This window comes from Danio aesculapii, chromosome 11 (assembly GCF_903798145.1).
Source record: "Danio aesculapii chromosome 11, fDanAes4.1, whole genome shotgun sequence".
Classification (NCBI taxonomy): Eukaryota; Metazoa; Chordata; class Actinopteri; order Cypriniformes; family Danionidae; genus Danio; species Danio aesculapii.
Window position 1 is genome coordinate 21,326,180 of NC_079445.1, and position 22,570 is coordinate 21,348,749.

The 22,570-nt window shown below is 34.9% G+C and overlaps 2 protein-coding genes across 2 annotated transcripts in view; both read right to left on the reverse strand.

Moving 5' to 3' along the window:
• slc6a14 (solute carrier family 6 member 14) overlaps positions 1–7,277 on the reverse strand; it is a 21,846-nt gene extending 14,569 nt beyond the window's left edge. The window contains exons 1-5 of the mRNA XM_056468131.1: positions 7,054–7,277; positions 6,739–6,904; positions 3,678–3,809; positions 1,254–1,391; positions 117–195 (exon numbers count right to left, since the gene is read on the reverse strand). Of these exons, the coding sequence (XP_056324106.1) occupies positions 117–195; positions 1,254–1,391; positions 3,678–3,809; positions 6,739–6,904; positions 7,054–7,119 (581 nt within the window). The 5' untranslated portion in view covers positions 7,120–7,277. The remainder of the gene's footprint in view (positions 1–116; positions 196–1,253; positions 1,392–3,677; positions 3,810–6,738; positions 6,905–7,053) is intronic.
• Positions 7,278–18,133: 10,856 nt separating this feature from the next.
• fmoda (fibromodulin a) lies at positions 18,134–22,323 on the reverse strand. Its single transcript, XM_056468107.1, has 3 exons — positions 22,231–22,323; positions 19,726–20,628; positions 18,134–18,546 (listed from the first exon to the last, which is right to left on the reverse strand). Exons 2-3 carry the CDS (start codon positions 20,600–20,602, stop codon positions 18,395–18,397), a joined length of 1,029 nt encoding a protein of 342 aa, XP_056324082.1. The 5' UTR covers positions 20,603–20,628; positions 22,231–22,323; the 3' UTR covers positions 18,134–18,394.
• Between the last annotated feature and the right edge of the window lie 247 nt (positions 22,324–22,570).

Here is a 22,570-nt window from a genome sequence, read left to right on the forward strand (position 1 = left end):
TTTTGTAGTATTATTAAATATGTTTGTGTGTGGTTTACCACAGGTACTTAGTAAAGAATAAAAATTTAAGAGCTACAAGCAGGTATTGTACAAAAAACAAACAAATCTCTACTTACTCCCAGTACTTTTCACTCAGGCTCTGGCCTGCGATTTGACCGCAGGACCCATTCACTGCTGCAGTAGAAATGTTGGAGGCTGTTGAAATTCAACAAAAGGTGTAAACAATATTTTAATGTAATATTGTATCGTTCTATAAAGTGCAAAGGTCAGGCTTTGCAAGAAAAAAATTCCACAATTTTTAACAATTTTAAAATGCAGTTTGTTGAATCCATATGTTTACTATAATATTTACTACATACCAATGATCCTTTATTAAGCAATGCATGCTAAATAGATCTAAATAGATCCAAAAAAAGATCCACCCGCCATCTTCCTACCCATTAAAAACATTATACAATCAAGCCTGAAATTATTTATGGGGTATGAATCATTTCGGGCTTGACTGTATATCTCTGTCATGTGTCATCTGTAATAACTTATAGAATGTAGCTCTTTCTCTCACAAAAACTGTAAAGTACAGTACACAGCCTTGTAGCATTGTCATGTTAGTCTGATTTTCTCATACTTCTTTGCTTAAAAACAAAGTTTATAATGAATTGTTCAGTAGTGAGGGGCACGATGGCGCAGTGAGTAGTGCTGACGCCTCACAGCAAGAAGGTTGCTGGTTCGAGCCTCGGCTGGGTCAGTTGGTGTTTCTGTGTGGAGTTTGCATGTTTTCTCCGTGTTTGCGTGGGTTTCCTCCGGGTGCTCTGGTTTCCCCCACTAGTCCAAAGACATGTGCTAAGTTAATTTGGTAAGCTAAATTGTCAGTAGAGTGTATCCTGGAAGCTGGAAGGGCATCTGCTATGTAAAATATATGGTGGATAAGTTGGTGGTTCATTTCGCTGTGGTGACCCTTGATGAGTAAAGGGACTAAGCTAAGGGAAAATGAATGAATTATTCATCTTATATCGTAACATCATAGCTTGTTGGTTCACTCCATGAGTGAAAATAATGGTTTACCAAAGACATTTAAAAAATCTGAATGTGTTCCCATTACAGAAATGTGTCATGTGGTTCAGTATGAAAATTCAAATTCCTATAAAAGCCATGTCATCTGGAAAAATCCAAATACTTTCATTATTTGAAGAAAAACCCATGGTATGTGTGACACAGCAGCACGTGTCTCTTTTAAAAGTGAAACAGTCACAAACCTGTTGTATTGCAGTTCTTAATGCTCCAGGGCAGAGGATCTTGAAAAGATGCAAAGAGGTAGTAGATACTGTACGCAATGATCACATTATAGTAGATCGCCACAAAAGTGCTAACCAGCATCATCGTGATGCCAACACCTACAAACAACAAAAAATATATTTAATATATAATGACTTTTAATTATTAAGAACTGTATTTCTTAAATAACTGTGAATGTGATTTTTTATATGCATATTAATACACTGATATAACTTCTAATAATAAAATCATTTACATTTTATTCAATTATTTAACATTTTATTGTTAGTTTATTACAGATTAAGTCAGAATTATTAGCACTCCTGTATAGTTTCCCCAATTTCTGTTTAACAAAAATATTTTTAACACTTCTCTAAACATAATAATTTTAATAACAAATTTCTAATAACTGATTTCTTTTATCTTTGCCATGATGACAGTAAATTATTTTACTAGATTATTTTCAACTCAAAATGTACTGAAAGTTAATTCTACTCATTTGAAAAGAGATTTGAACTCAGTGCTGAAGATAGAAGAGAGTTGTTAAATATCTCATTTTTTTAACTTAAATGGAGTACGTTCACAGTACTCATATAGATTATTTTTTTAACTCAAATGGTTTGTAGCAATCGGTTTCCTGAAACAGTTTGAGTTGACTTAACTTATTGGGTTTTACAGTACTCAATTGGTTTGAGTTCTCTTCATTTATTGGGTTTTACTGTGCTCAAATTGCTTCGTTTACTCAAATAGAGTAAGTTCACAGTACTCATTAGAATTAGTTTTTGAACTTAAATGATTTGTTGCAACCAGTTTCTTCAAATGGTTTGAGTTACCTTAACTTTTGGGGTTTATAGTGCCGTATTCAGCCTAAGGTGCAATTTAAAGGCTTAACTAGGTTAATTAGGTTAACTAAGAAAGTAAGGGTAATTAACAACCAAGGCTCTTTCTGAAAACGTAGTCCCGCGGACGTTTCTGGAGACCGCAAATTATGCAGCCGGGGGTACGTATGGCTGGATTAAATTTTTTTAAACGAACGCTATGGGGCAGTGTGACGCCCTGCCTTTTCGCGATTAATGGCTGACCGCTTACCCCGTGTGGAGGGCTTTCCCGCTGTAACCAGTTTGTCCAGTTAGCTCGTCGTGTACGTCGGTGAACTTGAGACGCAGAGAGGAGATGACCACGATGACGAGGTTCAAATCCGGGGAAGAGTGGGTCAAGAAATCAGGTATGACAAAAACAGAATCCAAAAAATAAAATGAACAAGTGGATAACAGGGTGAGAATGTGGTAAAATGTGTTAAAAATCAGACGAAAGCTTTTCTTTTTCTGGACGGCTTTTATAAATCGTTGTTTGGGTTTTTGAGAAGTAGGTGTGCAGGTCAATCGATAAAATTGGTGGGGTTTAGGGAAGGAGGAGGGTGGGTCAGTCGATTGGTCGGCAGGCCAGTAAGTCATCCAGTCATTCAGTCAGTCAGACAGGCGTTCGGTCGACAGCGGCCTCTGGTGGGTTTATGCGAGAACAGCGGGCACGAACGGCACTTGCGAGAGAAATTAACTAATTAATTTGATATATGAAAAAGCGCACGCAGCGGCCTTCCGTGGAAAAATCCTTGCTCTGTTAGACATCGTCGATAGGGCTAATAATTTTGACTTCAACTGTATTTATACACACATTTATCTATATGTTTCCCAGAGATGGGTTGCAGCTGGAAGGGCATCCGCTGCGTAAAACATGTGCTGGATAAGTTGGTGGTTCATTCCACTGTGGCAACCCCAGATTAATAAAGGGACTAAGCCGAAAAGAAAATGAATGAATGAATGAATGGATGGTTGAATTTATCTAAATGTTATCTGTTACATCTGTTACATCTACCTATCCATCTATATACACCTTAACAGTTTAAGCGATATACATGTTATAATAAGTAGTTATTTAGTCTGGTTCTGTAGGGTGTAGGGTGATCGGAGGACTAGTCAATAATTGGCAACAGGTTTTCAACATTCTTCAAAATACAGTATCTGTTTGTATTTAGCAGAAATAAGAAACTCATTCACCACTTAAAGGTGAGTAAATGTTCATTTTTTGGTGAACTTTACTTTAAAGCTTCCTTACAAGCTGTTCACACATTATTGGATATAAAACACTGAATAATACATGAAAGTTCTTACATATAGCCTCTTTAAACATTAATGTAAAGTTCCTGGGGGCAAATGTAAAGATGAAATCTGCATTTTAACTGTGCCGGCAAAGTATTTGCCCTTAACAAGTCTCAAGGTTGGATTAATCCATGTCTGAACTAACCCTGAGGCAACTGACACAATAGTGGACCTCAAAATGTGTCAAAAGTTCACCTGGTCTTCTAGATATCCTAACTTTAAGGTTGCTTTTAAGTTCTCACATGTCACCTTGCAGTATGGGAACAGCTTTCCACACATTGATGGGGCCTTGACTGCAGAACTGTCCAAAAGAGCTTTCCATGAAGAACAAGGGCAGACCAGAAACAGCCAGCATGATAGTGTACGGGATGAGGAAGGCCCCTTCAATTGTTATAAAAATACAGAGAGATGAAAAACAATTAAAAATATAATTCAGTAACAATGATTTTGTGCATGTCTTTTATTTTTATCATGATTTACAACTAAACACTCAGTTGACACCCAATTAAATGGCATTCAGTGAAAGATGGAAAATAATTTGACCTATTTTTTGCATTTTTTCGTCACAAAAGTTATTTTTAAACACTAAAGTACACCCTTTATTTACATTTACCATGCTTTATATGTATAAAGTAATGTTAAATATATTGATAACAATGTTATAAATGATAACAGATGATTAAATTAATAACTCAGGCATACTACAGACTATGAATCATCTTGACCACATGCACACACTCTTCATTCTACAGTAACTGGAATTATGTGGTGAGATCTGTGCAAAAACCTTCAAAACACCTCCAGAATGATCTGAGAGAAAGATCATAGAGATAATGATTACTTAATTACTAATTATTAGTAATTACTGCTAAAAGGTGTATCTACATGCATATAAACCATAGTTTGCCACCTATGGCTTTTCTATCTGGGATTTATTTTTGTTAAATAAATAATGACACAGTGTGAGATGTTATTATGGGATGTTGTTCGTTGAATTGAATTGAATTTGAATTGAATTTATTTTTATTTAACAGGGCACAAAAATACAATAACCATGAAAAGGAAAGATGCCTTGTGCCAGGTTTTTAGCAAGGTTGCTATTTTCCACCTGCAGTCCCTGGATAAGTGAATCTTAAAACAGTCAAAGAAAATAATAATAATAACAATAAAAAAAAAAAAAAAAATGAAAAAAAAAAAATAATAATAATAATAATAAATAAATAAATAAATAAATAACAACAACAACAACAACAACAATAATAATAATAATAATAATAATAATAATAATAATAAATTAAATTAAATTAAATTAAATTAAATTAAATTAAATTAAATTAAATTAAAAATTAAATCTGGGGTTTCATCTTCCAAATTTTAAGACCTGCAAAGGACCATACAGTATGTAACTCTTTACCACAAAACTATGGTGTGATACACTACAACGATTTGAAAATCTGGAATATGAACGTTCTAAATCTAAATACTGATAAAATATAAATATAAAGTTGTTCAAGTTAAAGTCATAGCTATATCACAGGGGTGTCCAAACTCAGTCCTGGAGGGCCAGTGTCCTGCTGAGTTTAGTTGCTTCAACACCTGCCAGAAAGTTTCTTGTAAATGCAGTAAGAGCTTGATTAGCTGGTTCAGGTGTGTTTGATTAGGGTTGGAGCTAAACTCTCCAGGACACTGCCCTCCAGGACCTAGTGTGGACACCCCTGCCATATTAGAACTCAAACATGTATTGTAAAGCAGACATTTTACAAAGCATCTTCATGGAACATGATCTTTAATATTAAATATTTAGCATAAAAGAAAAATGCATCATTTTAGCTATATGTGGTGTCAGTGATGATGCAGAACTATCTAAAAATCAAACAGGGATTGGATTTATAAGGCACGCAGATTGATTTTACTGAATTAAAAACTAAAAGAACATCCCCGCTGCTCCACATTGATAAAAAAGTCATGTCCTGCCTACAACTTGAGAAGCTAAGGCTGGTCACACTTTATTTTGAAGGTCTGTTTGTTAAATTTAAGTTACATTGCATCTACATTCCAACTAATTCTCAATAGATTATAAGTAGACTGTTAGGTTGGGGTTAGGGTTAGTGTAAGTTGACATGTACTTGCAAAGTCTCTTATAGCCAGTTAAATGTCTGTTGAAGGAGCATATCAACAGATATTAAGCAGACAGTCTACTAATACTCAACTGGACCATCAAAATAAAGTGTTACCCTCAGACTTCACCTCAAAAAGAAAACTAGGAATTTCTATGTAAAATGGAATCCATTTATTGAGTATTTTAACAAGACAGCAGTGATAGAACCCTAGTAGAAACACCTCAAATCCCCCCTAATTTTTTGTTGTTTTGTTTTTCTTTTTCCTCTTCCCCCCTCTTTTCTCTGTATTTTTAATTCTCTTTTAAATATAATATTAAAATGATTGTAATAACTTCTTGTTTCACAAGAAAAAAGTATACATATGTAAAAGATTTTTTTTTATTTGTACTGATGTAAAAAAAAAATTAATAAAGAGAAAAAAGAGAGAAAATGTTTAATTTTTGATCCATGCAATGTATTTTTGGCTATTCCCAATAACATGGCCATGCAACATAAGACTTTTTGTCCTGACATGGAAAACCACAAGATTCAATAGTGTTCCCACAGTTCAGATTGATATTTTTTGTCTAACTGTTTAGTTTTTTTTTTTAAGGAAGTAGTCATGGACAATGCGGGATAATGCAGGATAATGCAGAATAACACCCTTCAGTTCATTTAGATTTGGCTATTTTAGGTGACCAAGGTTTTACAGTCATAACAATACATGAATAAATCTTATTACAGCTTTCCTGAAAAAGCTATTAGTTTATTTACAAAAAGAGTACATATTAATTAAATAATAAATATTAAAATAGTAAAGTGCAAATATGTAAAATGGCTTTACATTATGATAAATAATAAAAAGTAAAAAGTGAGTAAACCTGTTGCCTTACAAGTGACAAGTTAAATTTACTTTAAAAAGTAAGTGAGTTACCCATTGTAACTTGAATTTGTTAAGTTGATTTGGCTAAATTAGTGATGATAATAATGCACATAGTTCATTTACATAACAGGTTAAATAATCCCCATAAAAGTAACAGGTTTACTCACTTTTTTAATCAACAAATAGTTTTTTTAAAGTGTAAAAGTGGTCATATTTATGTCCAAAACAATAAAAAATGTGTTTTTAACCTTTGGCACTAGAAATGTCTTGGACATTGTCTCTTAATGTTTGACTTAATTGAGAAAAATAATCACAAAACTCATTTTACCTCCTCCATGTTTGTAAGCCAAGTAGGGAAATCTCCAAACATTGCCAAGACCAACAGCGTAACCAATCATAGACAACATGTACTCTCTTTTACTGCTCCAGTTTCCCCTGTCAGAGTTTTCATCGTTCTGTCCAACATGATCAGCCTTGTCGGATTTGTCTTTATCCTGAAAAACAAAAAGTCAGTAAAAAAATCTCAAAAAAAGTGAATGCATTCTTATATTGCTAAACCATGGCAGTAAAATATGTAAGATAGTTTTTCTTACAGTATATAAAATATAATAATTGTATAATAATAAGATTGTTAGTTTATTACCTGTTCAGCTCCAACTGAGTTTTTGAATAGTACTCCTCTAATGTTCTTCAAGCTGTAATCCTTCATACTTAAGCACAGTCTCAAGAGCAACAGGTAAGTGGTTAGAGACCGTGGAAGAGAGGGTAGTTAAATAGGTCACATACACCCCTCCCCACTTCCTTTTGAACATGACAAAGAATCACATTTGGTGTGTTCATACACATAACGACCACTGACTGTAATCTTCATTTACATTTATTCTGCTATTCCACTGAACTTTAAATCAAAATTTAACATAGATTAATATATAAATAGGAAGCTGGCTGAAAAAGATAAAGATGGTTGATTGTGTTAATATCTCGCTTTATAAAAATAGTAAGTTTAGAGAATGTTCACTTTTTTTAGACTATATAGGCTTATTTGGTCGTAGGTATCAGTCATCAGTGTATTTTCCAGAATTTACTTCACCTTCTCCTTCATCCTGTCATAATAGCATGAATGTCATGACATGTTCATGATTTAACAAGAAAAAATGAAATCATAAAGTTCAGATATGTATGACCTTCTTTATTTTTATACCTTAAGATCACTATTTCATCAGTTAACATTTAGCACAACCTTTTAGGATATGACAAGAATTAGTAGGCAAATGAAGTTGTGTATATTGCTGTTATTATAAATTGTATTATTATAAATTGTGTTATTATTATAAATTAATATAAGAATTGAATTTGCAATTGTAATGGTTTTACATAATGATATATGTTTTAATAATTAGTATATATTATGTACACTGTAAAAAAAGTTTTTTTTCCATCATGTATTTTTCCGTATTTTGTGAATCACAAGTGTCTTCTGTTTATTGATGGTTATGAATTGCATTATGAGAGTTTTATCCCTGCTCTGTTAACTTTTAATGTTGAAATTTCAACTCTGCAGATTTAACAAAGTGACTTTTATCGACATTTTAGTAGTTTGAGACAAGATTTTGTTTGAGAAGTAAGATACAGGGAAAATAACTGAATACTGTCAATTATTCAGCATCAAAAGCTTTTGGAGGAAAATTCCAGGTCCCATAATGCAATTCATAAGCATAATAAGTGAGAAAAAAAAACATATCATCTCATCTCATTTACATCTGCTTTTCCGGGGGTGGGTTGCGGGGGCAGCAGTCTTATGCCTCATTCAGACTAGAAGTTTCATATTCAGACTAGTCATTGCTTGACACGCCCACCTGGTCACCAACGGTCACCGTCTCTCGTGTAGATGGAGGTCACCAGTAGTTACTCACTCTCTGTTGAAATGAACGGACGCTTGTCGCTTTGCCGCTGCGAGTCACTTGTAGTGTGAATGAGGCTTTAGGAGAGAACCCTAGATTTCCCTTTCCCCAGACACTTCCTCCAGCTCCTCCGAGGGATCCTGAGGTGGTCCCAAGCCAGCTGAGGGACATAGTCCCTTCAGAGTGTCCTGGGTCCTCTCCGAGGCCTCCTCCTGGTGGGACATGCCTGGAACACCTCCCTAGGTAGACATCCAGGAGGCATCCGAAACAGATGCCCGAGCCACCTCAGCTGACTTCTCTCGATGTAGAGGAGCAGCAGCTCTACTCCGAGCTCCTCCAGGGAGACAGAGCTCCTCACCCCATCTATAAGGGAGCCCCCTGCCTTCCTGCGAAAGACACTAATTTCAGCCGCTTGTATACGAGATCTTGTCCTTTCGGTCATTACCCAAAACTCATGACCATAGGTAAGAGTAGGAACATAGATTGACCGGTAAATCCAGAGCTTTGCCTTTCAGCTCAACTCCTACTTTACCACAATGGACTGATACATCAACCGCATTACTGCTGCTGCTGTAGTGATCCGCTTGTCAATCTCACGTTCCATCCTTCCCTCACTCGTGAACAAAACCCCAAGATACTTGGACTCCTCCACCTGGGGTAAGGACTTTCCTTCAACCTGAAGATGGCAAACCACCTTTTCCTGTGAAGCACCATGGCCTCAAACTTAAAGGTGCTGATTCTCATCATTCTCGGCAGCATGCCGAAGGTTCATGTTTGATGAAGCCAACAGAACAACATCGTCTCATAGTTCGGAAAACTGTCAATTTACCCACACAACTATAACTACAACAAAGCTGTGTGTTTGATTGTTTTCACACTGTGCCAATTAAATGACTAATTTTATCATAAAAATCATTCTGGGAATTAAATAAATCCACTTCCCTGTTTTATTGTCTCCCAAAGCATGTTAAAGTGCAGATTCCTAACCGTTATTGACATTCCACAGACCCTCAATAGCTGAACACTGAGGGATGGAGAGCAGAGTGAAATTTTCTGAGTGACTTTTATTGATGTTTTAGTAGTTTGAGAAAAGATTTTGTTTAAGAAATAAGATATAGGGAAATAAGTCTGTAAAATAACCAAATACTGGAAGCTTGTTACCAGATTTTTGTAATGCAATTTACAACACAAACACAGACAATATGGGCCCTATCATACACCTGGCGCAATAAGGCGCAAGATAGGTTTCTATTAAGTGTTGCTATTTTCAGACACAAATTTTCCCATTTTCCGCAACGTTGTTTAAATAGCAAATCTATTTGCGCCACTTTGTGGACTCATGGGTGTTTCGGTCTAGATAAGAGGTGTGTTAAGGCGCATTGTTAGCACGTTGCTATTTTGAGGAACTAAAATAGACTGCACAATAGACCAGCTGAGAGCAGGTCTAAAGTCCAACACAGAGCGTGTTAGTTATGCGCCTTGCTTACACATTGCTAAAACACACAGGATGTAGAGCAATACAGAAGTATCTTTTCAAATAAAAAAAAATTAAAGGAATAAAATATTACAAAAATTATTATTTTCTACATAAATATAAAAACCACTGCTTTCATGCCTTCTTCATCTCGGGGGGCTTTTTCAGTTTATTCATGACAATTTGCTTTTGTATAATGTTGTTATTATTAGTATTATTATTTATTTTATGCATATTTATATTTGTTTTCTTAAAAACAAGCTTAGATTTGCCCACCTGTCAGGTTTTGGACCATATGGGGCATAGCATGCGTATTTGGATATAACTCAGTTTTTTAACCACACTTTGCTATTATTGTTCATTTATTTGTTTGCTGGAAATTAGAACTGAATTTAGAAATAGTTTTGAAACAAATCTTTGTGCTTAACAAACTAAATTAATTATGTAGGCTAATGGATGTCTGTGCGTACAACACATTTCCTTATCCACGAAAGACAGTGAAAGTGAATGTAAAGAATGCCGAGGCTCATTCTCTCATTCTCGCGCTGCAGATGGTCTGTTTAACTGTTTTCTCACTAGTGAATGAATGCTTCACTAGTGAGAAACCAGTTGAACAGACCATCTGCAGCGCGATTTTTTCCACTTACAAAGTCCGCCATGTAAATAGCAAATGCGCCATGGCGCAACGCAACTAACTCTTAAAGGGAATAGGTGATGAGACTCTTTATTCTGGTTTATTCTCAAAACACACCTATAACTCATTAATAGAATAATCACGACCCTGTTAGACCATGCGCCATGGCGCAGAGCGAACTTTTCCGTCCTTAAAATAGCAAGTGTGGATTCTGCGATTTGTAGTTTGCGCCTAAATCGTTAAAATAGAGCCCTATATATTACTTTGAAATCAATGTTAAAAATTTCAATAAAAGTCACGTTTTCAAACTTTTCAACATCAAAAGGTTTTGGACAAAATATCCAGCTCCCATAATGCATTTCAAAAGCATAAATAAGTGAAAATTACATAAATAACAAAATTCCGAAAACTTCTAATTTACCTACACTACTATAACTACAACAAACAAAGTGTTTGATTGTTTTCACACTGTGCCAATCAAATGACCAATTTTATCATAAAAATCATTCTGGGAATTAAATGAATCCACTTCCCTGTTTTATTGTCTCCCAAAGCATGTTAAAGTGCAGATTCCTAACCGTTATTGACATTCCACAGACCCTCAATAGCTGAACACTGAGGGATGGAGAGCAAACATAAGATCTTTGTATCGAGCACAACCCTGAAATAATAGACAACTTATTAACTGTGTCACCACCTGCACTTAAATCATGTAGCTCACTATCATAGAGCTAAGTGTCGGATTATAGAATGCTTTGCCCCTACATGTGGCCCACTTACAGGTCATGAGTTGTTGCCCACAGCCTTGCATTATTGACCAAAAGTGACAGGTCTTGGCTGTCATTAAAGTGCTTACTGGGTAATTACAGGTGAAGGAAACAAACAGCAACCCTGCCAAAGACTGTCTGCAAGTAAAAAGCAAGTATTACAGTACCTAAAGCTCTATTTACACCAAGGATGATAACTATGATGATAACAACATGCATTTGAAAGATGTCAAAACTGCAACTGCAGCACTTTTAATAAACAGAATGTGATGCAAAAAGTGCATATACATATTTTACACCAACAAATAATGATTTCTGAACTCTTCTTACACTGTAAAAATGCAGTGTTCCACACAATTCATCCATGTTGTCCCAACACAAATTAAGTTTAATCTAACTTTAACTTAAATGTAAGTTTATTCAACATAAAACAATTAAGTTGTTCTCCCAGAATCCCAAGAATTGTGTTGTTTCAGCTCATTTTAAATATGTAGTTTGAACAAGCAACAACAAATTAATAATCGAGTGCACTGTATAAAATGCTGGGTTGTATACAATCGATTTGTGTTGGAGAAATATTAAGAAATTTAATTAACTACGTCTTTAATTGCTGGTTCGAGTCCCAGCTGGGTCAGATGACATTTCTGTGTGGAGTTCTGTGCATGTTCTCCCCGTGTTGGCGTGGGTTTCCTCCGGGTGTTCCGGTTTCAACCACAAGGCCAAAGACATGCGCTATAGTTGAATCGGGTAAGCTAAATTATCTGTAGTGTGTATGCCCTGGTTCTCCTGGTTGGGCATTAAGCGTTGGGCTAACGACCCACCTCAAAAAATGTAAATGTTACAAAACACCAACATGGTGTGACTAAATGTCAAGGTTGATACAAAGTAAATGGCCCTGGAAGTAGGTAAGCAAAGAATATAAATGCTGAAAATTTTTCAGTTTAGTCTATTAGCCATTTTAAGTTATCTGTACTTAAACATTTAAGCTATCAATTAAACATTAAGTTAATTCAATGAAGAGACCACATTTGGTCAGCTCAGTTAATTGAGTTGTCGATTTCCCATTACTCAAACGAACTGAGGGAATCGCTTTCCTCAAATCATTTGAGTAGTCTCAACTTAATAGGGTTTACAGTGTAAACACTTTGTATAACATAAAAAAACTATTGTTTTTATATTTTAATTCATTTTTTAATTCATTTATAATTAAATGCTGAAAAACATCAAGCCATTTTTTATTAAATTGTAAATACTAAAGATGATAATAATAATAATAATAATAATAATAATAATAATAATAATAATAATAATAATAATAATATTAATAATAGTAATGATGATAATAATAATAATAATAACAGCGATAAATTTAATTTCAGCCAAACTAAAAGAAATAATACTTTCTCCAGAAGAAAATTATCAAATGAAATACTGTGAAAACTTACCTAGCTCTATCTGTTTAATATCATAGGAAGTAAAGAATTAAAGAATTAAAAGAGGGCTAATAATTTTATCTTTGACTGTTCGCACATGGTGCTATTGTATAATTTATTCTTTGGTTGATGAATTGTCTAAGGTGCACAATCATTCTCAGAGAACAGAAAGCTAAAGGTAGGTCCAGGCAGGTCTTGACCAAATTACAGTTAGATATTACTAATTAGTACACTCAAAAAATATTTTTGCTGCTTGCTCAAACTACTTATTTCAAATGAGCTCAATCAACACAATTCTTGAGGTTTTTTGGGACAACTAAATCTTTTATGTCCAAGTTAACTTAATCCATTTGTGTTGGGACAATATAAAGGAATAACCCTTTTTTTTACAGTGTAAGCAACAAAAGCCAAAAAAAAAACAAAAAAAAAACCCAACAACTTATAATTAAACCCCCCATGTCACAATCAATTGTTCAAGCCTTTATTAAAGCTGTACAATTTGTTTGAAATTGGTTGAAAACTTAGTTGTTGGTGCTAATTTGTTACTTTTACAAGTGTGCTGTTCAAATGTTCAACCATGCATTCCCAGGTAAAGCTCCAGTTCTCTATCTGAGCATTTTACTGAGGTAAATGTCTCTGAAAAGTCATTGATTGTCAAAGTTAGATAGCATTCTGCTGGCTAGCTTCAGTACGCAGTGTTCATAGACAGTAAGCTTCTCCAAAAATGATTTACGTTCAGGGTGTTTATGTCCAGGCGATGGAAAAAAAATGACAAATGATAAACTCGCTGACAGCAGTGAATCACCCACTATTGTGGGATATGACATAATCCCTATTACACACTTAGTAAAGACACAAGATGATGTCACAAACACACTGTGATTTTCATGAAAGATTCCTGTCATATCCTTTAAAAACAAACTTTAAAGCTCAGAGCTTTCCTGAACAAGAACAAACATGTTCAGCTCACATTAAACATTTTAGATATTGTATAAACTTGTCAACAAGATCATTTTGTTGAGGTAACAACATACTTTTCTTATGGCCACAAGTTTAAAGAGGTCATCACATGGAAAATTTTGCCTCAATCTTTTTACTCATGAGAGGTCTTTGTATCAGTACTACATTTTGTACATTTCAGCTAAAAATATCTTCTTCATTAGGGCTGTAACCACTATGATGTACAGGCCCACCCAGTTATCACACAAACGTAATAACAGTAGGAGTGGGAGGTATGATCAATATTCTATTTACGGTAACAAGTTATTTTTCATTTGGACCTTGTTAAATAACAAGCACAACAATGGACTTTTCAATAACTATTTATGGCTGAGCTAATGCTTTTTGAGTGGTGTTATTTTAAAGAGTCAGAGTTTTGAGATTTTTATTTCTCATAAGTGTTCGCTTCTCACAATATCTTAAATCAGACTTGTGGATTTATGAGTAATGCTTTGTTTCTAGATAGAAGTAACTTTTGTTTTACTTAATTTTTTTCATTGTGTAACACAACAGCTCATGAATAAAGTTCTCATGGGGACACTAGGTGAGACTTGTTGAGAGGCTGCTTGGAAGCGATATTGAAAAAAAAAGATTTAGTTGATTTAATAGACCATTTCAATGAGGTGATGTCATTGGCCCAAGAACATTTCCTGCTTGTTATCAAACTATTTCATAACTGCAACAAGAGGCAATTCAATCATAACGTAATGTTAAAACAGCTATCATAACATTATTAATCAATATGTGGCTTTTTTTTGGATTCTCGGAAGCTATAGAAATTAAAAATGTAAAACAGGAAATACGTTGGGATCATTGTTATTGTTTACATCCCTTAAAATGGTCTATGCCCAAAAATAGAGAGGTTGTGGAATTCCTCCAAACTATCTTGATGCTGTCATGTGTTCTGAAGATGAACGAAGGTCTCATGTGAGTAATTAATAAAATACTTTTTGTTTCGGAGTGGACTAATCCTTACATGGCGATTGAGTCCTGATTGTTTTTTGTTATTAAAGGTAATAAGAAATCCTTAAAATTGAAATTAAATTTAGCCACTGAATTGAAACTTTATACAAAAATGTATAATGTCCCTTACCATAAAGATAGCATTTACGTAATCATACCGTAATAGAAGCTTGGTGTTATTACAGGGCTATTATTCTGTTATACTACACAGCTGTGGGATGCTAGATTCTGATTGGTCGATGAACATTCTAAGGTGTGCAATTATTTGAGGGCACAAACCTGACAAATGTCTTGAAATATAAGATCTGAACAATGTTTTACTTTGTTCATAGGACCATTACATCTGAAGTTGCTTTTAAATCTGTGTAATGTGACAGTATTCTGACTTGCAGGCTAATAACACATGACTTGTAAATTGAATGACGTTAATATGTGACTGATTCATGGCTTTAAGCACAAAAGACACATTCTCTTAACTGTCTGCTTTCTTTGAAGGTTACTTCCTCGAGGCCTTGATGTGCCATGTTCAGCAAGCAGAAACACAATCAACTTTTCAGAGATGTCTCAATATCAAATTAAGATGGAAATCGATCATTAAAGAAATAAAAAATTGGTCAAAGCTTGACTGTTGACTTAAGAGTAACACAAGACTAAGTGTTTTATAATCAAACCCATGCTCATTTTGAAAATGTACCAATATATACGTTTCTGGAGAGCACCAAATATGTCCCAGGAGGCATGTTTTTTTGAAGGTTTTGTTTCTGCGAATCCACCAGAGGCCGCTGTGTATGCTTTTTGGCCACGTTTACACTGTCAAGTCTTGATGCCCAATTCCGAATTGTTGCCTTTATACCTGTCCGTTTACACGTTCTTTTAATTGTGACAAATATCCGATTCATGTGTTTACACTTGCCATACAATTACGACATCGCGCATACATAAAGGCGGGTTCTAGCATCGGCACTACACTAGCCACGATGGAAGAAATTGTCGCACTTTTAGCTCTGGGAAATATGCAAAGTTTGACCTACTTTAAAATGATTTTGAGGCGGAGGCAGAAGAGGAGGGAAAGGGCCTTCATCACAGCTTGCGCCTATGGCTTATATATGGTGTCCTCCACCATTCAGAGGAATTTGTGAGTACGAGAGAGATCTCAGGTCTAGTGGGAGCAAATTGTGGTGAGCTTTAATAAGAAGCAGTGGGTTCGAAATTTTAGGATGAGCACACACACGCTCTTCTTCCTACGTTATTAAACTGCGGAGAAGTACCACATTGTTGCAAATTTAATGACGTACAAAACGGAATGCCTTAATAAATCTGATCTGGCTGTTTACATGATGTGTCACATTGTCACATATCCGATTTATATCTGATTTATTTCCACATATGAAGGAGGCCTGAAACCGATCTCTGAATATCCGAATGCATGTGTTTTTTTGTGTTTACACGGTCATAGAACAGATCTGATTTGTGTCACATATGCGCAAAAAATCGGAATTGGGTCACATTTAACTGGCAGTGTAAACGGGGTCTTTGAGATCTCAAATTTCTCTTGCAAGTGCCAGTCGCGCCTGTTGTTTTTGAGAGGCCAATGTCGACTGACTAAACAATCGATTGACCCGCCCACACCCTTTCCTAAACCCAACCAATAGTGTTTTAAAAAGTACAGATTGACCTTCCCACCCCTTTCCGTAAACCCATTCGCAGTGTTTCAAAAAGCAATCCAGAAAAAGAAAATCCCTTGTCTGATGATTTTTACCACGTTTTCAAACTTTACCACATTCTCACCATGTTATTTACTTGTTTATTTATTTTTTTGGCTTCTATTTTGTCTTATCTGCTTTCTGGAACCGTTCTTTACTTGAGCCACATCGCCATTGTCAACTCCTCTCTGCGTCTCAAGTCTGCCAACGGACATGCAGAGCTACCGGACAAACTGGGAATAGTGTCAAAGCCGCTAGTGTAAAAACTGCTAGCGTGAAAAGAAATGGTGTCATACCGGCCTGTAGCATTCGTTTTAAAGACGAATAATTCAATTCGATCATAATTCGTGATCTCCAGAAATGCATATAGAGCTACGTTTTCAGAATGCGCATGTTAGTTATAACCTACGAAACTGAAGTAAATTAGCAATTTGTTTCAGGTAATTCATTCAAAATATAGTTTTACCCCTTAAGGCCCTAGGTGTTTTTAACAAGCATTTTTTATTTCTCTTTGCTTTTTGGGCTTATTGGAACCTAATTAGAACAAAAATTAGAATAAAAATCTTTTGTACTTTTATAGAAAAATTATGTCCATATACAGCCTGATCTCACGAGAAAACGTAAGTATTTTACGTTTTGTCAGTTTAGGGGCTAATTCGTACGATTTGTTAAAAAGGAGGTGTGGCACCTAACCCCACCCCTAAACCCAACCGTCATTGGGGGATGAGCAAAACGAAATCACTAAATCAAAAAGTTACGATTTGCCGTGAGATTGTGTTGCCATATATGAGGACTTGTGGTCCGAATTTACATAAAACACTTTTTCCAGAATTTTTTATGCATATTTAACATAGAATTTTTTTTTTAACTTGCTTTGACTATCAGAGAGTAAAAACTAAATTTTTTGCCATGTTGGACAGCTGCAAAACAGTTGCAGAATGACACTGTTTGTCTGTAACAAAATATAAAACATTTAAAGTATTTTATAACAAAAAGTATTTTAAATAGCCACTTAAGAGCCAAAATGTGCTGTCCACAAATGTGGACACTCAAGCCCTAGGAGGTTAACATTAAAGGATGTGTCCCAACAAAAATTTAATTATGAGTAGGGGCAGGGCTTTTTTGTATATCATTCTCTCATAGTCATGGTTAAGAATATTGTGGCTGAAGCCATCAAACTGATTCAAAAGAGAATGACCACCATTTCAAATGCAGAAGCAAATGGTCAGACTTTGATTGAATATTACCATATATTAATATTAATTGTTCACCAAAAGATTAACAACGTGTGCTTGCAAAACAAACATTGTAAATTTAGATTTCATACAGACTTTAATTAACTTCAGTTAAGGTTACAACTCTTTATTTTCTGTGCATTAAGCTGACCCATTTAGACTTGAAATATGTATTATTCTTACATAAAACATGTATAATATCAAAATATGTTAGCTTTATTGAGCCACACGAAAGGTCTACAAGCATATTCAAACACCAGGACCTTGGTCAGGTTTTTTATATCACATGCAATATACAGTATTTGCTCTTAAAACACAACAATTTCCTCTATTTCAGATGTGATTGAAGGAGAGAAAATTGATAGACAAAAACAGGAGATTTCACATCATATCAGAACAAATCGATGGTTGTAGCCTTTTGTCATAGTCATGTGTCTGTTTTTTTACATGTAGAATAAATACTCACAGCATTGTTCAAACTTCTTTGCTGAATCCAGGCTGCAAACGCCTAAAGCAAATCAAATGTGCATCAAACAAATAGCAAATTATCTCTGCCATTGGTGTCATCTAACTAGCACAGAAAGGCAGATAAGAATGACTAAGTGACTTTTGCTAAAACAAATTGGCTGCACATACCTTTTTAAAGAAGATCTCCATTTCCTATCTAAATCTCTCAATTTCCTTTTCCCCCCATTTCTGTATTTGTACTTCCCTCTAAAGTCCACAGGATATTAGATTCTTCTTAAAAAAAATCCCAAAGGCACTATACATTTCCCTACAATAAAAATGTACACCAATGCAAAAAGTGATGGCACTTTGAGATGATAATGCTGGAGGAATTCACAAAAGCACCCCCTGCTGGCCGGGAAGTGGCATTACACGGCGATGTCTGAGGCCAGGCGGAGACACAGAGCGGCTTCAGAAGGCATGTCTCCAGCGCCGATCTCATTTCCCTCCAGCCTCAAGACTCTCAGCCTGGAGAAGTTCATCACATCCACCACACTGCAGAAACTGCCCAGCGTAAACTCTGAAACAACGGAAAACACCATGTGTTACACAAGTTCAGTGTTTCATAAAGTAAATGAATAATGATAAAAATGATGGGTTCTACACAATTCCTTCATGCTGTCCCAACACAAAACAAAAGTTAATTTGTCTTTACAAATTTAAGTGGGCTGAACCTAAAACAATTAAGTTTTCACAAAAAATACTCAAGAATTGTGATGTTGAAAATTGTGAAAATGTTATTTCATGTAAGTTGTTTAAACAAGAATAATTTTTTAGAGTGTTAATAGATGGAAAATTTAATTTTTACTCATTTTTAGAAAGATTCATTTTTAATATATGTATTTTTTTTTACTAAGATCCAATATATTTTTTTAAATCAGGAAAAAATAACTTATTTAATGCAGTACAAAGTTTTTGCTATACAACATAATAATATTTTAAATAATTGTTTGATTTATCTTCATTTTGTTTGTCAACATTTTCTATCAAAATATCATTAAATAAATTTGAATCTTTAGTCTAAATCTAAAACTCAATCTATATATATATATATATATATATATATATATATATATATATATATATATATATATATATATATATATATATATATATATATATATATATATATATACAGTTGAAGTCAGATTTATTAACCCCCCTTTGAATTGTTTTTCTTTTTTAAATATTTCCCAAGTGATGTTTAACAGCAAGAAAATTTTCACAGTATGTCTAATAATATTTTTTCTACTGGAGAAAGTCTTGTTTGTCTTTTTTGGGGTCAAAATTATTAGCCTCTTTAAACTATATTTTTCGATAATCCACAGAACAAACCATCATTATACAATGACTTGCCTAATTAACCTAACCTCCCTAGTTAACCTAATTAACCTAGTTAAGCCTTTAAAGGTCACTTTAAGCTGTATAGAAGTGTCTTGAAAAACATCTAGTAAAATATTATTTACTGTCATCATGGCAAAGATAAAATAAATCAGTTATTAGAGATGAGTTATTCAAACTATCATGTTTAGAAATGTGTTGAAAAAATCTGCTCTCCATTAAATGTAAATTGGGGAAAAAATAAACAGGTGGGCTAATAATTCAGGGGGGCTAATAATTCTGACTTCAGCTGTATATATAAATCCCAAAATACTCTCAGCGAACACAGAGTTAAATAATGTATATAGAGGTTTTGTACCTTTGATCAGATTGGCCTGTAGGTAGAGATGCTGCAGACTGGTACTAACAACTGGAATGCTTTCCAGTTTGTTGAAAGACAGATCCAGCTCCACCAAACCGCTGTTGTTGAATGTGTTTTGGGGGATCCCTTTGTTGGTGAGCTCATTGTGGGAAAAGCGCACATACTGCAGGTTGCTGAACTGATTAAGGAAGTTGGCTGGAACTGCGTCAATGGAGTTGGAGTCTAGATAAAGCTGGTGGAGCATCTCAGGAAGACCCTCAGGAACCTTCTTGAGCTGGTTTTTGCTAACATCCAGCAGAGTCAAAGACTTAAGACCTTTCAGCCCAACGCCAATATCCTGAAGGCCGTTTTGATGGAGCAAAAGTATGGTCAAATTCTCCATGCCCTCAAAAGCATTGGGAGCCAACTTACCAATTTTATTGTGGTTGAGACGAAGGTCACGCAATGACCGTGGGAGGTTGGATGGCACCTCGGTCAGGTTGTTGTTGTTCAAGTACAAGCGATTCAAATTCGACAATTTAGCAAACGCTTGCTTGCCCACTGAGTTGATGTGATTCTCATGAAGCATAACCCATACAAGATTGGTGGCATTTCCAAAAGCATTGTCTGGGACAGAGGTGATCTGATTGTGCTGCAGGTACACGTACTTCATTCGGGATGGGATGTAGGGCATCTTTTGAATGTTGCGGTTGTCGCAGTACATGGCGATTGGGAAGGTTGGAGGACAGTCACACTCTTCGGGACACTCTCCGCCAGTGTTGTCGGCTTGTAAAGAAGCATAACCTCGGCTGTGTAAAGAAGAAAGCCACTGGAATGGATCTTGAGCTAGAGAGAACTCCATGAGCCCCAAAAGCAGGAGAGCAATCAGCCGCATTGTCACAGAGGGAATGGACTTGTTAGCTGCAGATAGAGAAAGAACGCTTTTAAATTTTGTAGGATTTGTTGAAAATGCTTAATTACTGGCAGTCTTAGGATTGCTGCCCTTAGCTGGGTTAGGATGATCTAACTGGCCTCCAAGCTTGGAGAAGGTTTTTGCAGACTTGTGAATATAAATTTGACATTTTAAGAGATATTTTTAAGACATTTTAAAACCAAGTAAATACAGTTTAAGAAATAATTCAACAAGAACAATATACCAACATGTTCTCCAACTTTAACCAATCTTCATTATATTTTATTCAGTCTTCAAAAAGACTATCACTTGAATGCGTCCTAAATACTACAGCATGAAAAATTATTTGATTCTAATCACTCTGTAAAAAGAGTTCTCAGAACTTTTGTCTTGTTTTACATTTTCTTAAATCAAGATATTTTCCATCACTCCTAAAAATCTTCTTCAAAGGTGTCCAATATTCCATGAAGAACCGTCAACATTTAATTCTACAAGCATTTCTTTAAAGTGTACAAAAGTTCTAAGATGAAAATGCTCTTCACTATGAAAGAAAATCTCTGAAACTCTTTTCCTTAAAAGGTTCTTGGGGAACCAAAATAAAGATCTCCTATGATATCACTGTGAAAAAACTATTTTGCACCATGGATCTTGATTTTAGCATATTGTGATGTTGATATTGGACAACAATATATTATTGAGAATAATACAGATTTTCATCAATGCATGAACTAGAGTATGTACTATTATACATTATAATCTGGTTTAAAACAACTTAATACATTTCATTTCATAAGACCTGCAGAAACCATGTCTAGTTTAGCTTAAGCTGCACTGCAAAAAAATCCTGGTTGCCTTAAATTTTTAAGTTGAATCAAATTAACCATATGACTCCATTGAACTTATATAATGTTAAACTGACTTAAAACAGCTTGCTTAACTTATAAAATTAAATTGGAACATGATTAACTTAGTTTAATAAGTTACAATAACCTAAAAACATATGCTGTCAAGACTAATTGATCATATCATTTTTTTACAGTGTGGTTTACTTGCTGGTAATAACCATTCTCTCAGCAAAATCTGGGCGTAGGGGGTGGGAAACCAGCTAGAATATTTGAAGATCATTTCAAACAGGCTAGGAAACTGTCTCAGATTAGAAAAAATTAACATATAATTATCTAAACAGTTTTTTAAAATTAGAAAATCAGATCAAACTGTATGACCAGAAGACCAAAAGAGAAGAAAAAACACTTTGGACTACTTTAAAAAATTGTAGTGGGGACAAATCTAAATGTCAAAAAAGGCATTAAAGGCAAAGATAAAACAAAAATCATAAATTTTTACATGATAAAACTTTAAATTAACGTCTAAGTTTCAATATAGAGAGGATATCAATCCAAAAGTTTTATTCAAAATCTCATAACTGCTTGTAATGAAATACTGCAGTAAGTATTGAGTAAATATAAGAACAACAAACATTCAACCACATGCCTGAGTTCAAATTTACATAGTCATACATACATTAGCAAAAAAAGAGAGAAAAACACACTCTATATTAATGCAGAAATGCAAACTAACATATTGGCAGTAGGAAACAGCATCACACTTACCTAATCAACGAAAGCACTGCTTTCTCTTTGTCTCTGTGAGTCCCTGTAGCATATGGAGTGGCTTTGGCAAAGACAGCAAATACCCCTTTTCTCCCCTACAAGCTTTTTTTTTTGCCTCCACCCTCTGAAGCCCCCTCTCAAGCCCTGTCCAATTACAGAAGGCTTGCTTTTTCTCCATCCCAAGTCCATTTTTCACCAGCATTGAGTGGCTGGTCTCGATCACTCCCAGCTGTGGAACATGTTAGGGACATCTGCTTCTGCATACATTGAGCTTTTCTCATTAACATGAATGCGTTCCTCTCTGAGAAACTGACCAGACTATCAACAGTGCATGAGGGAG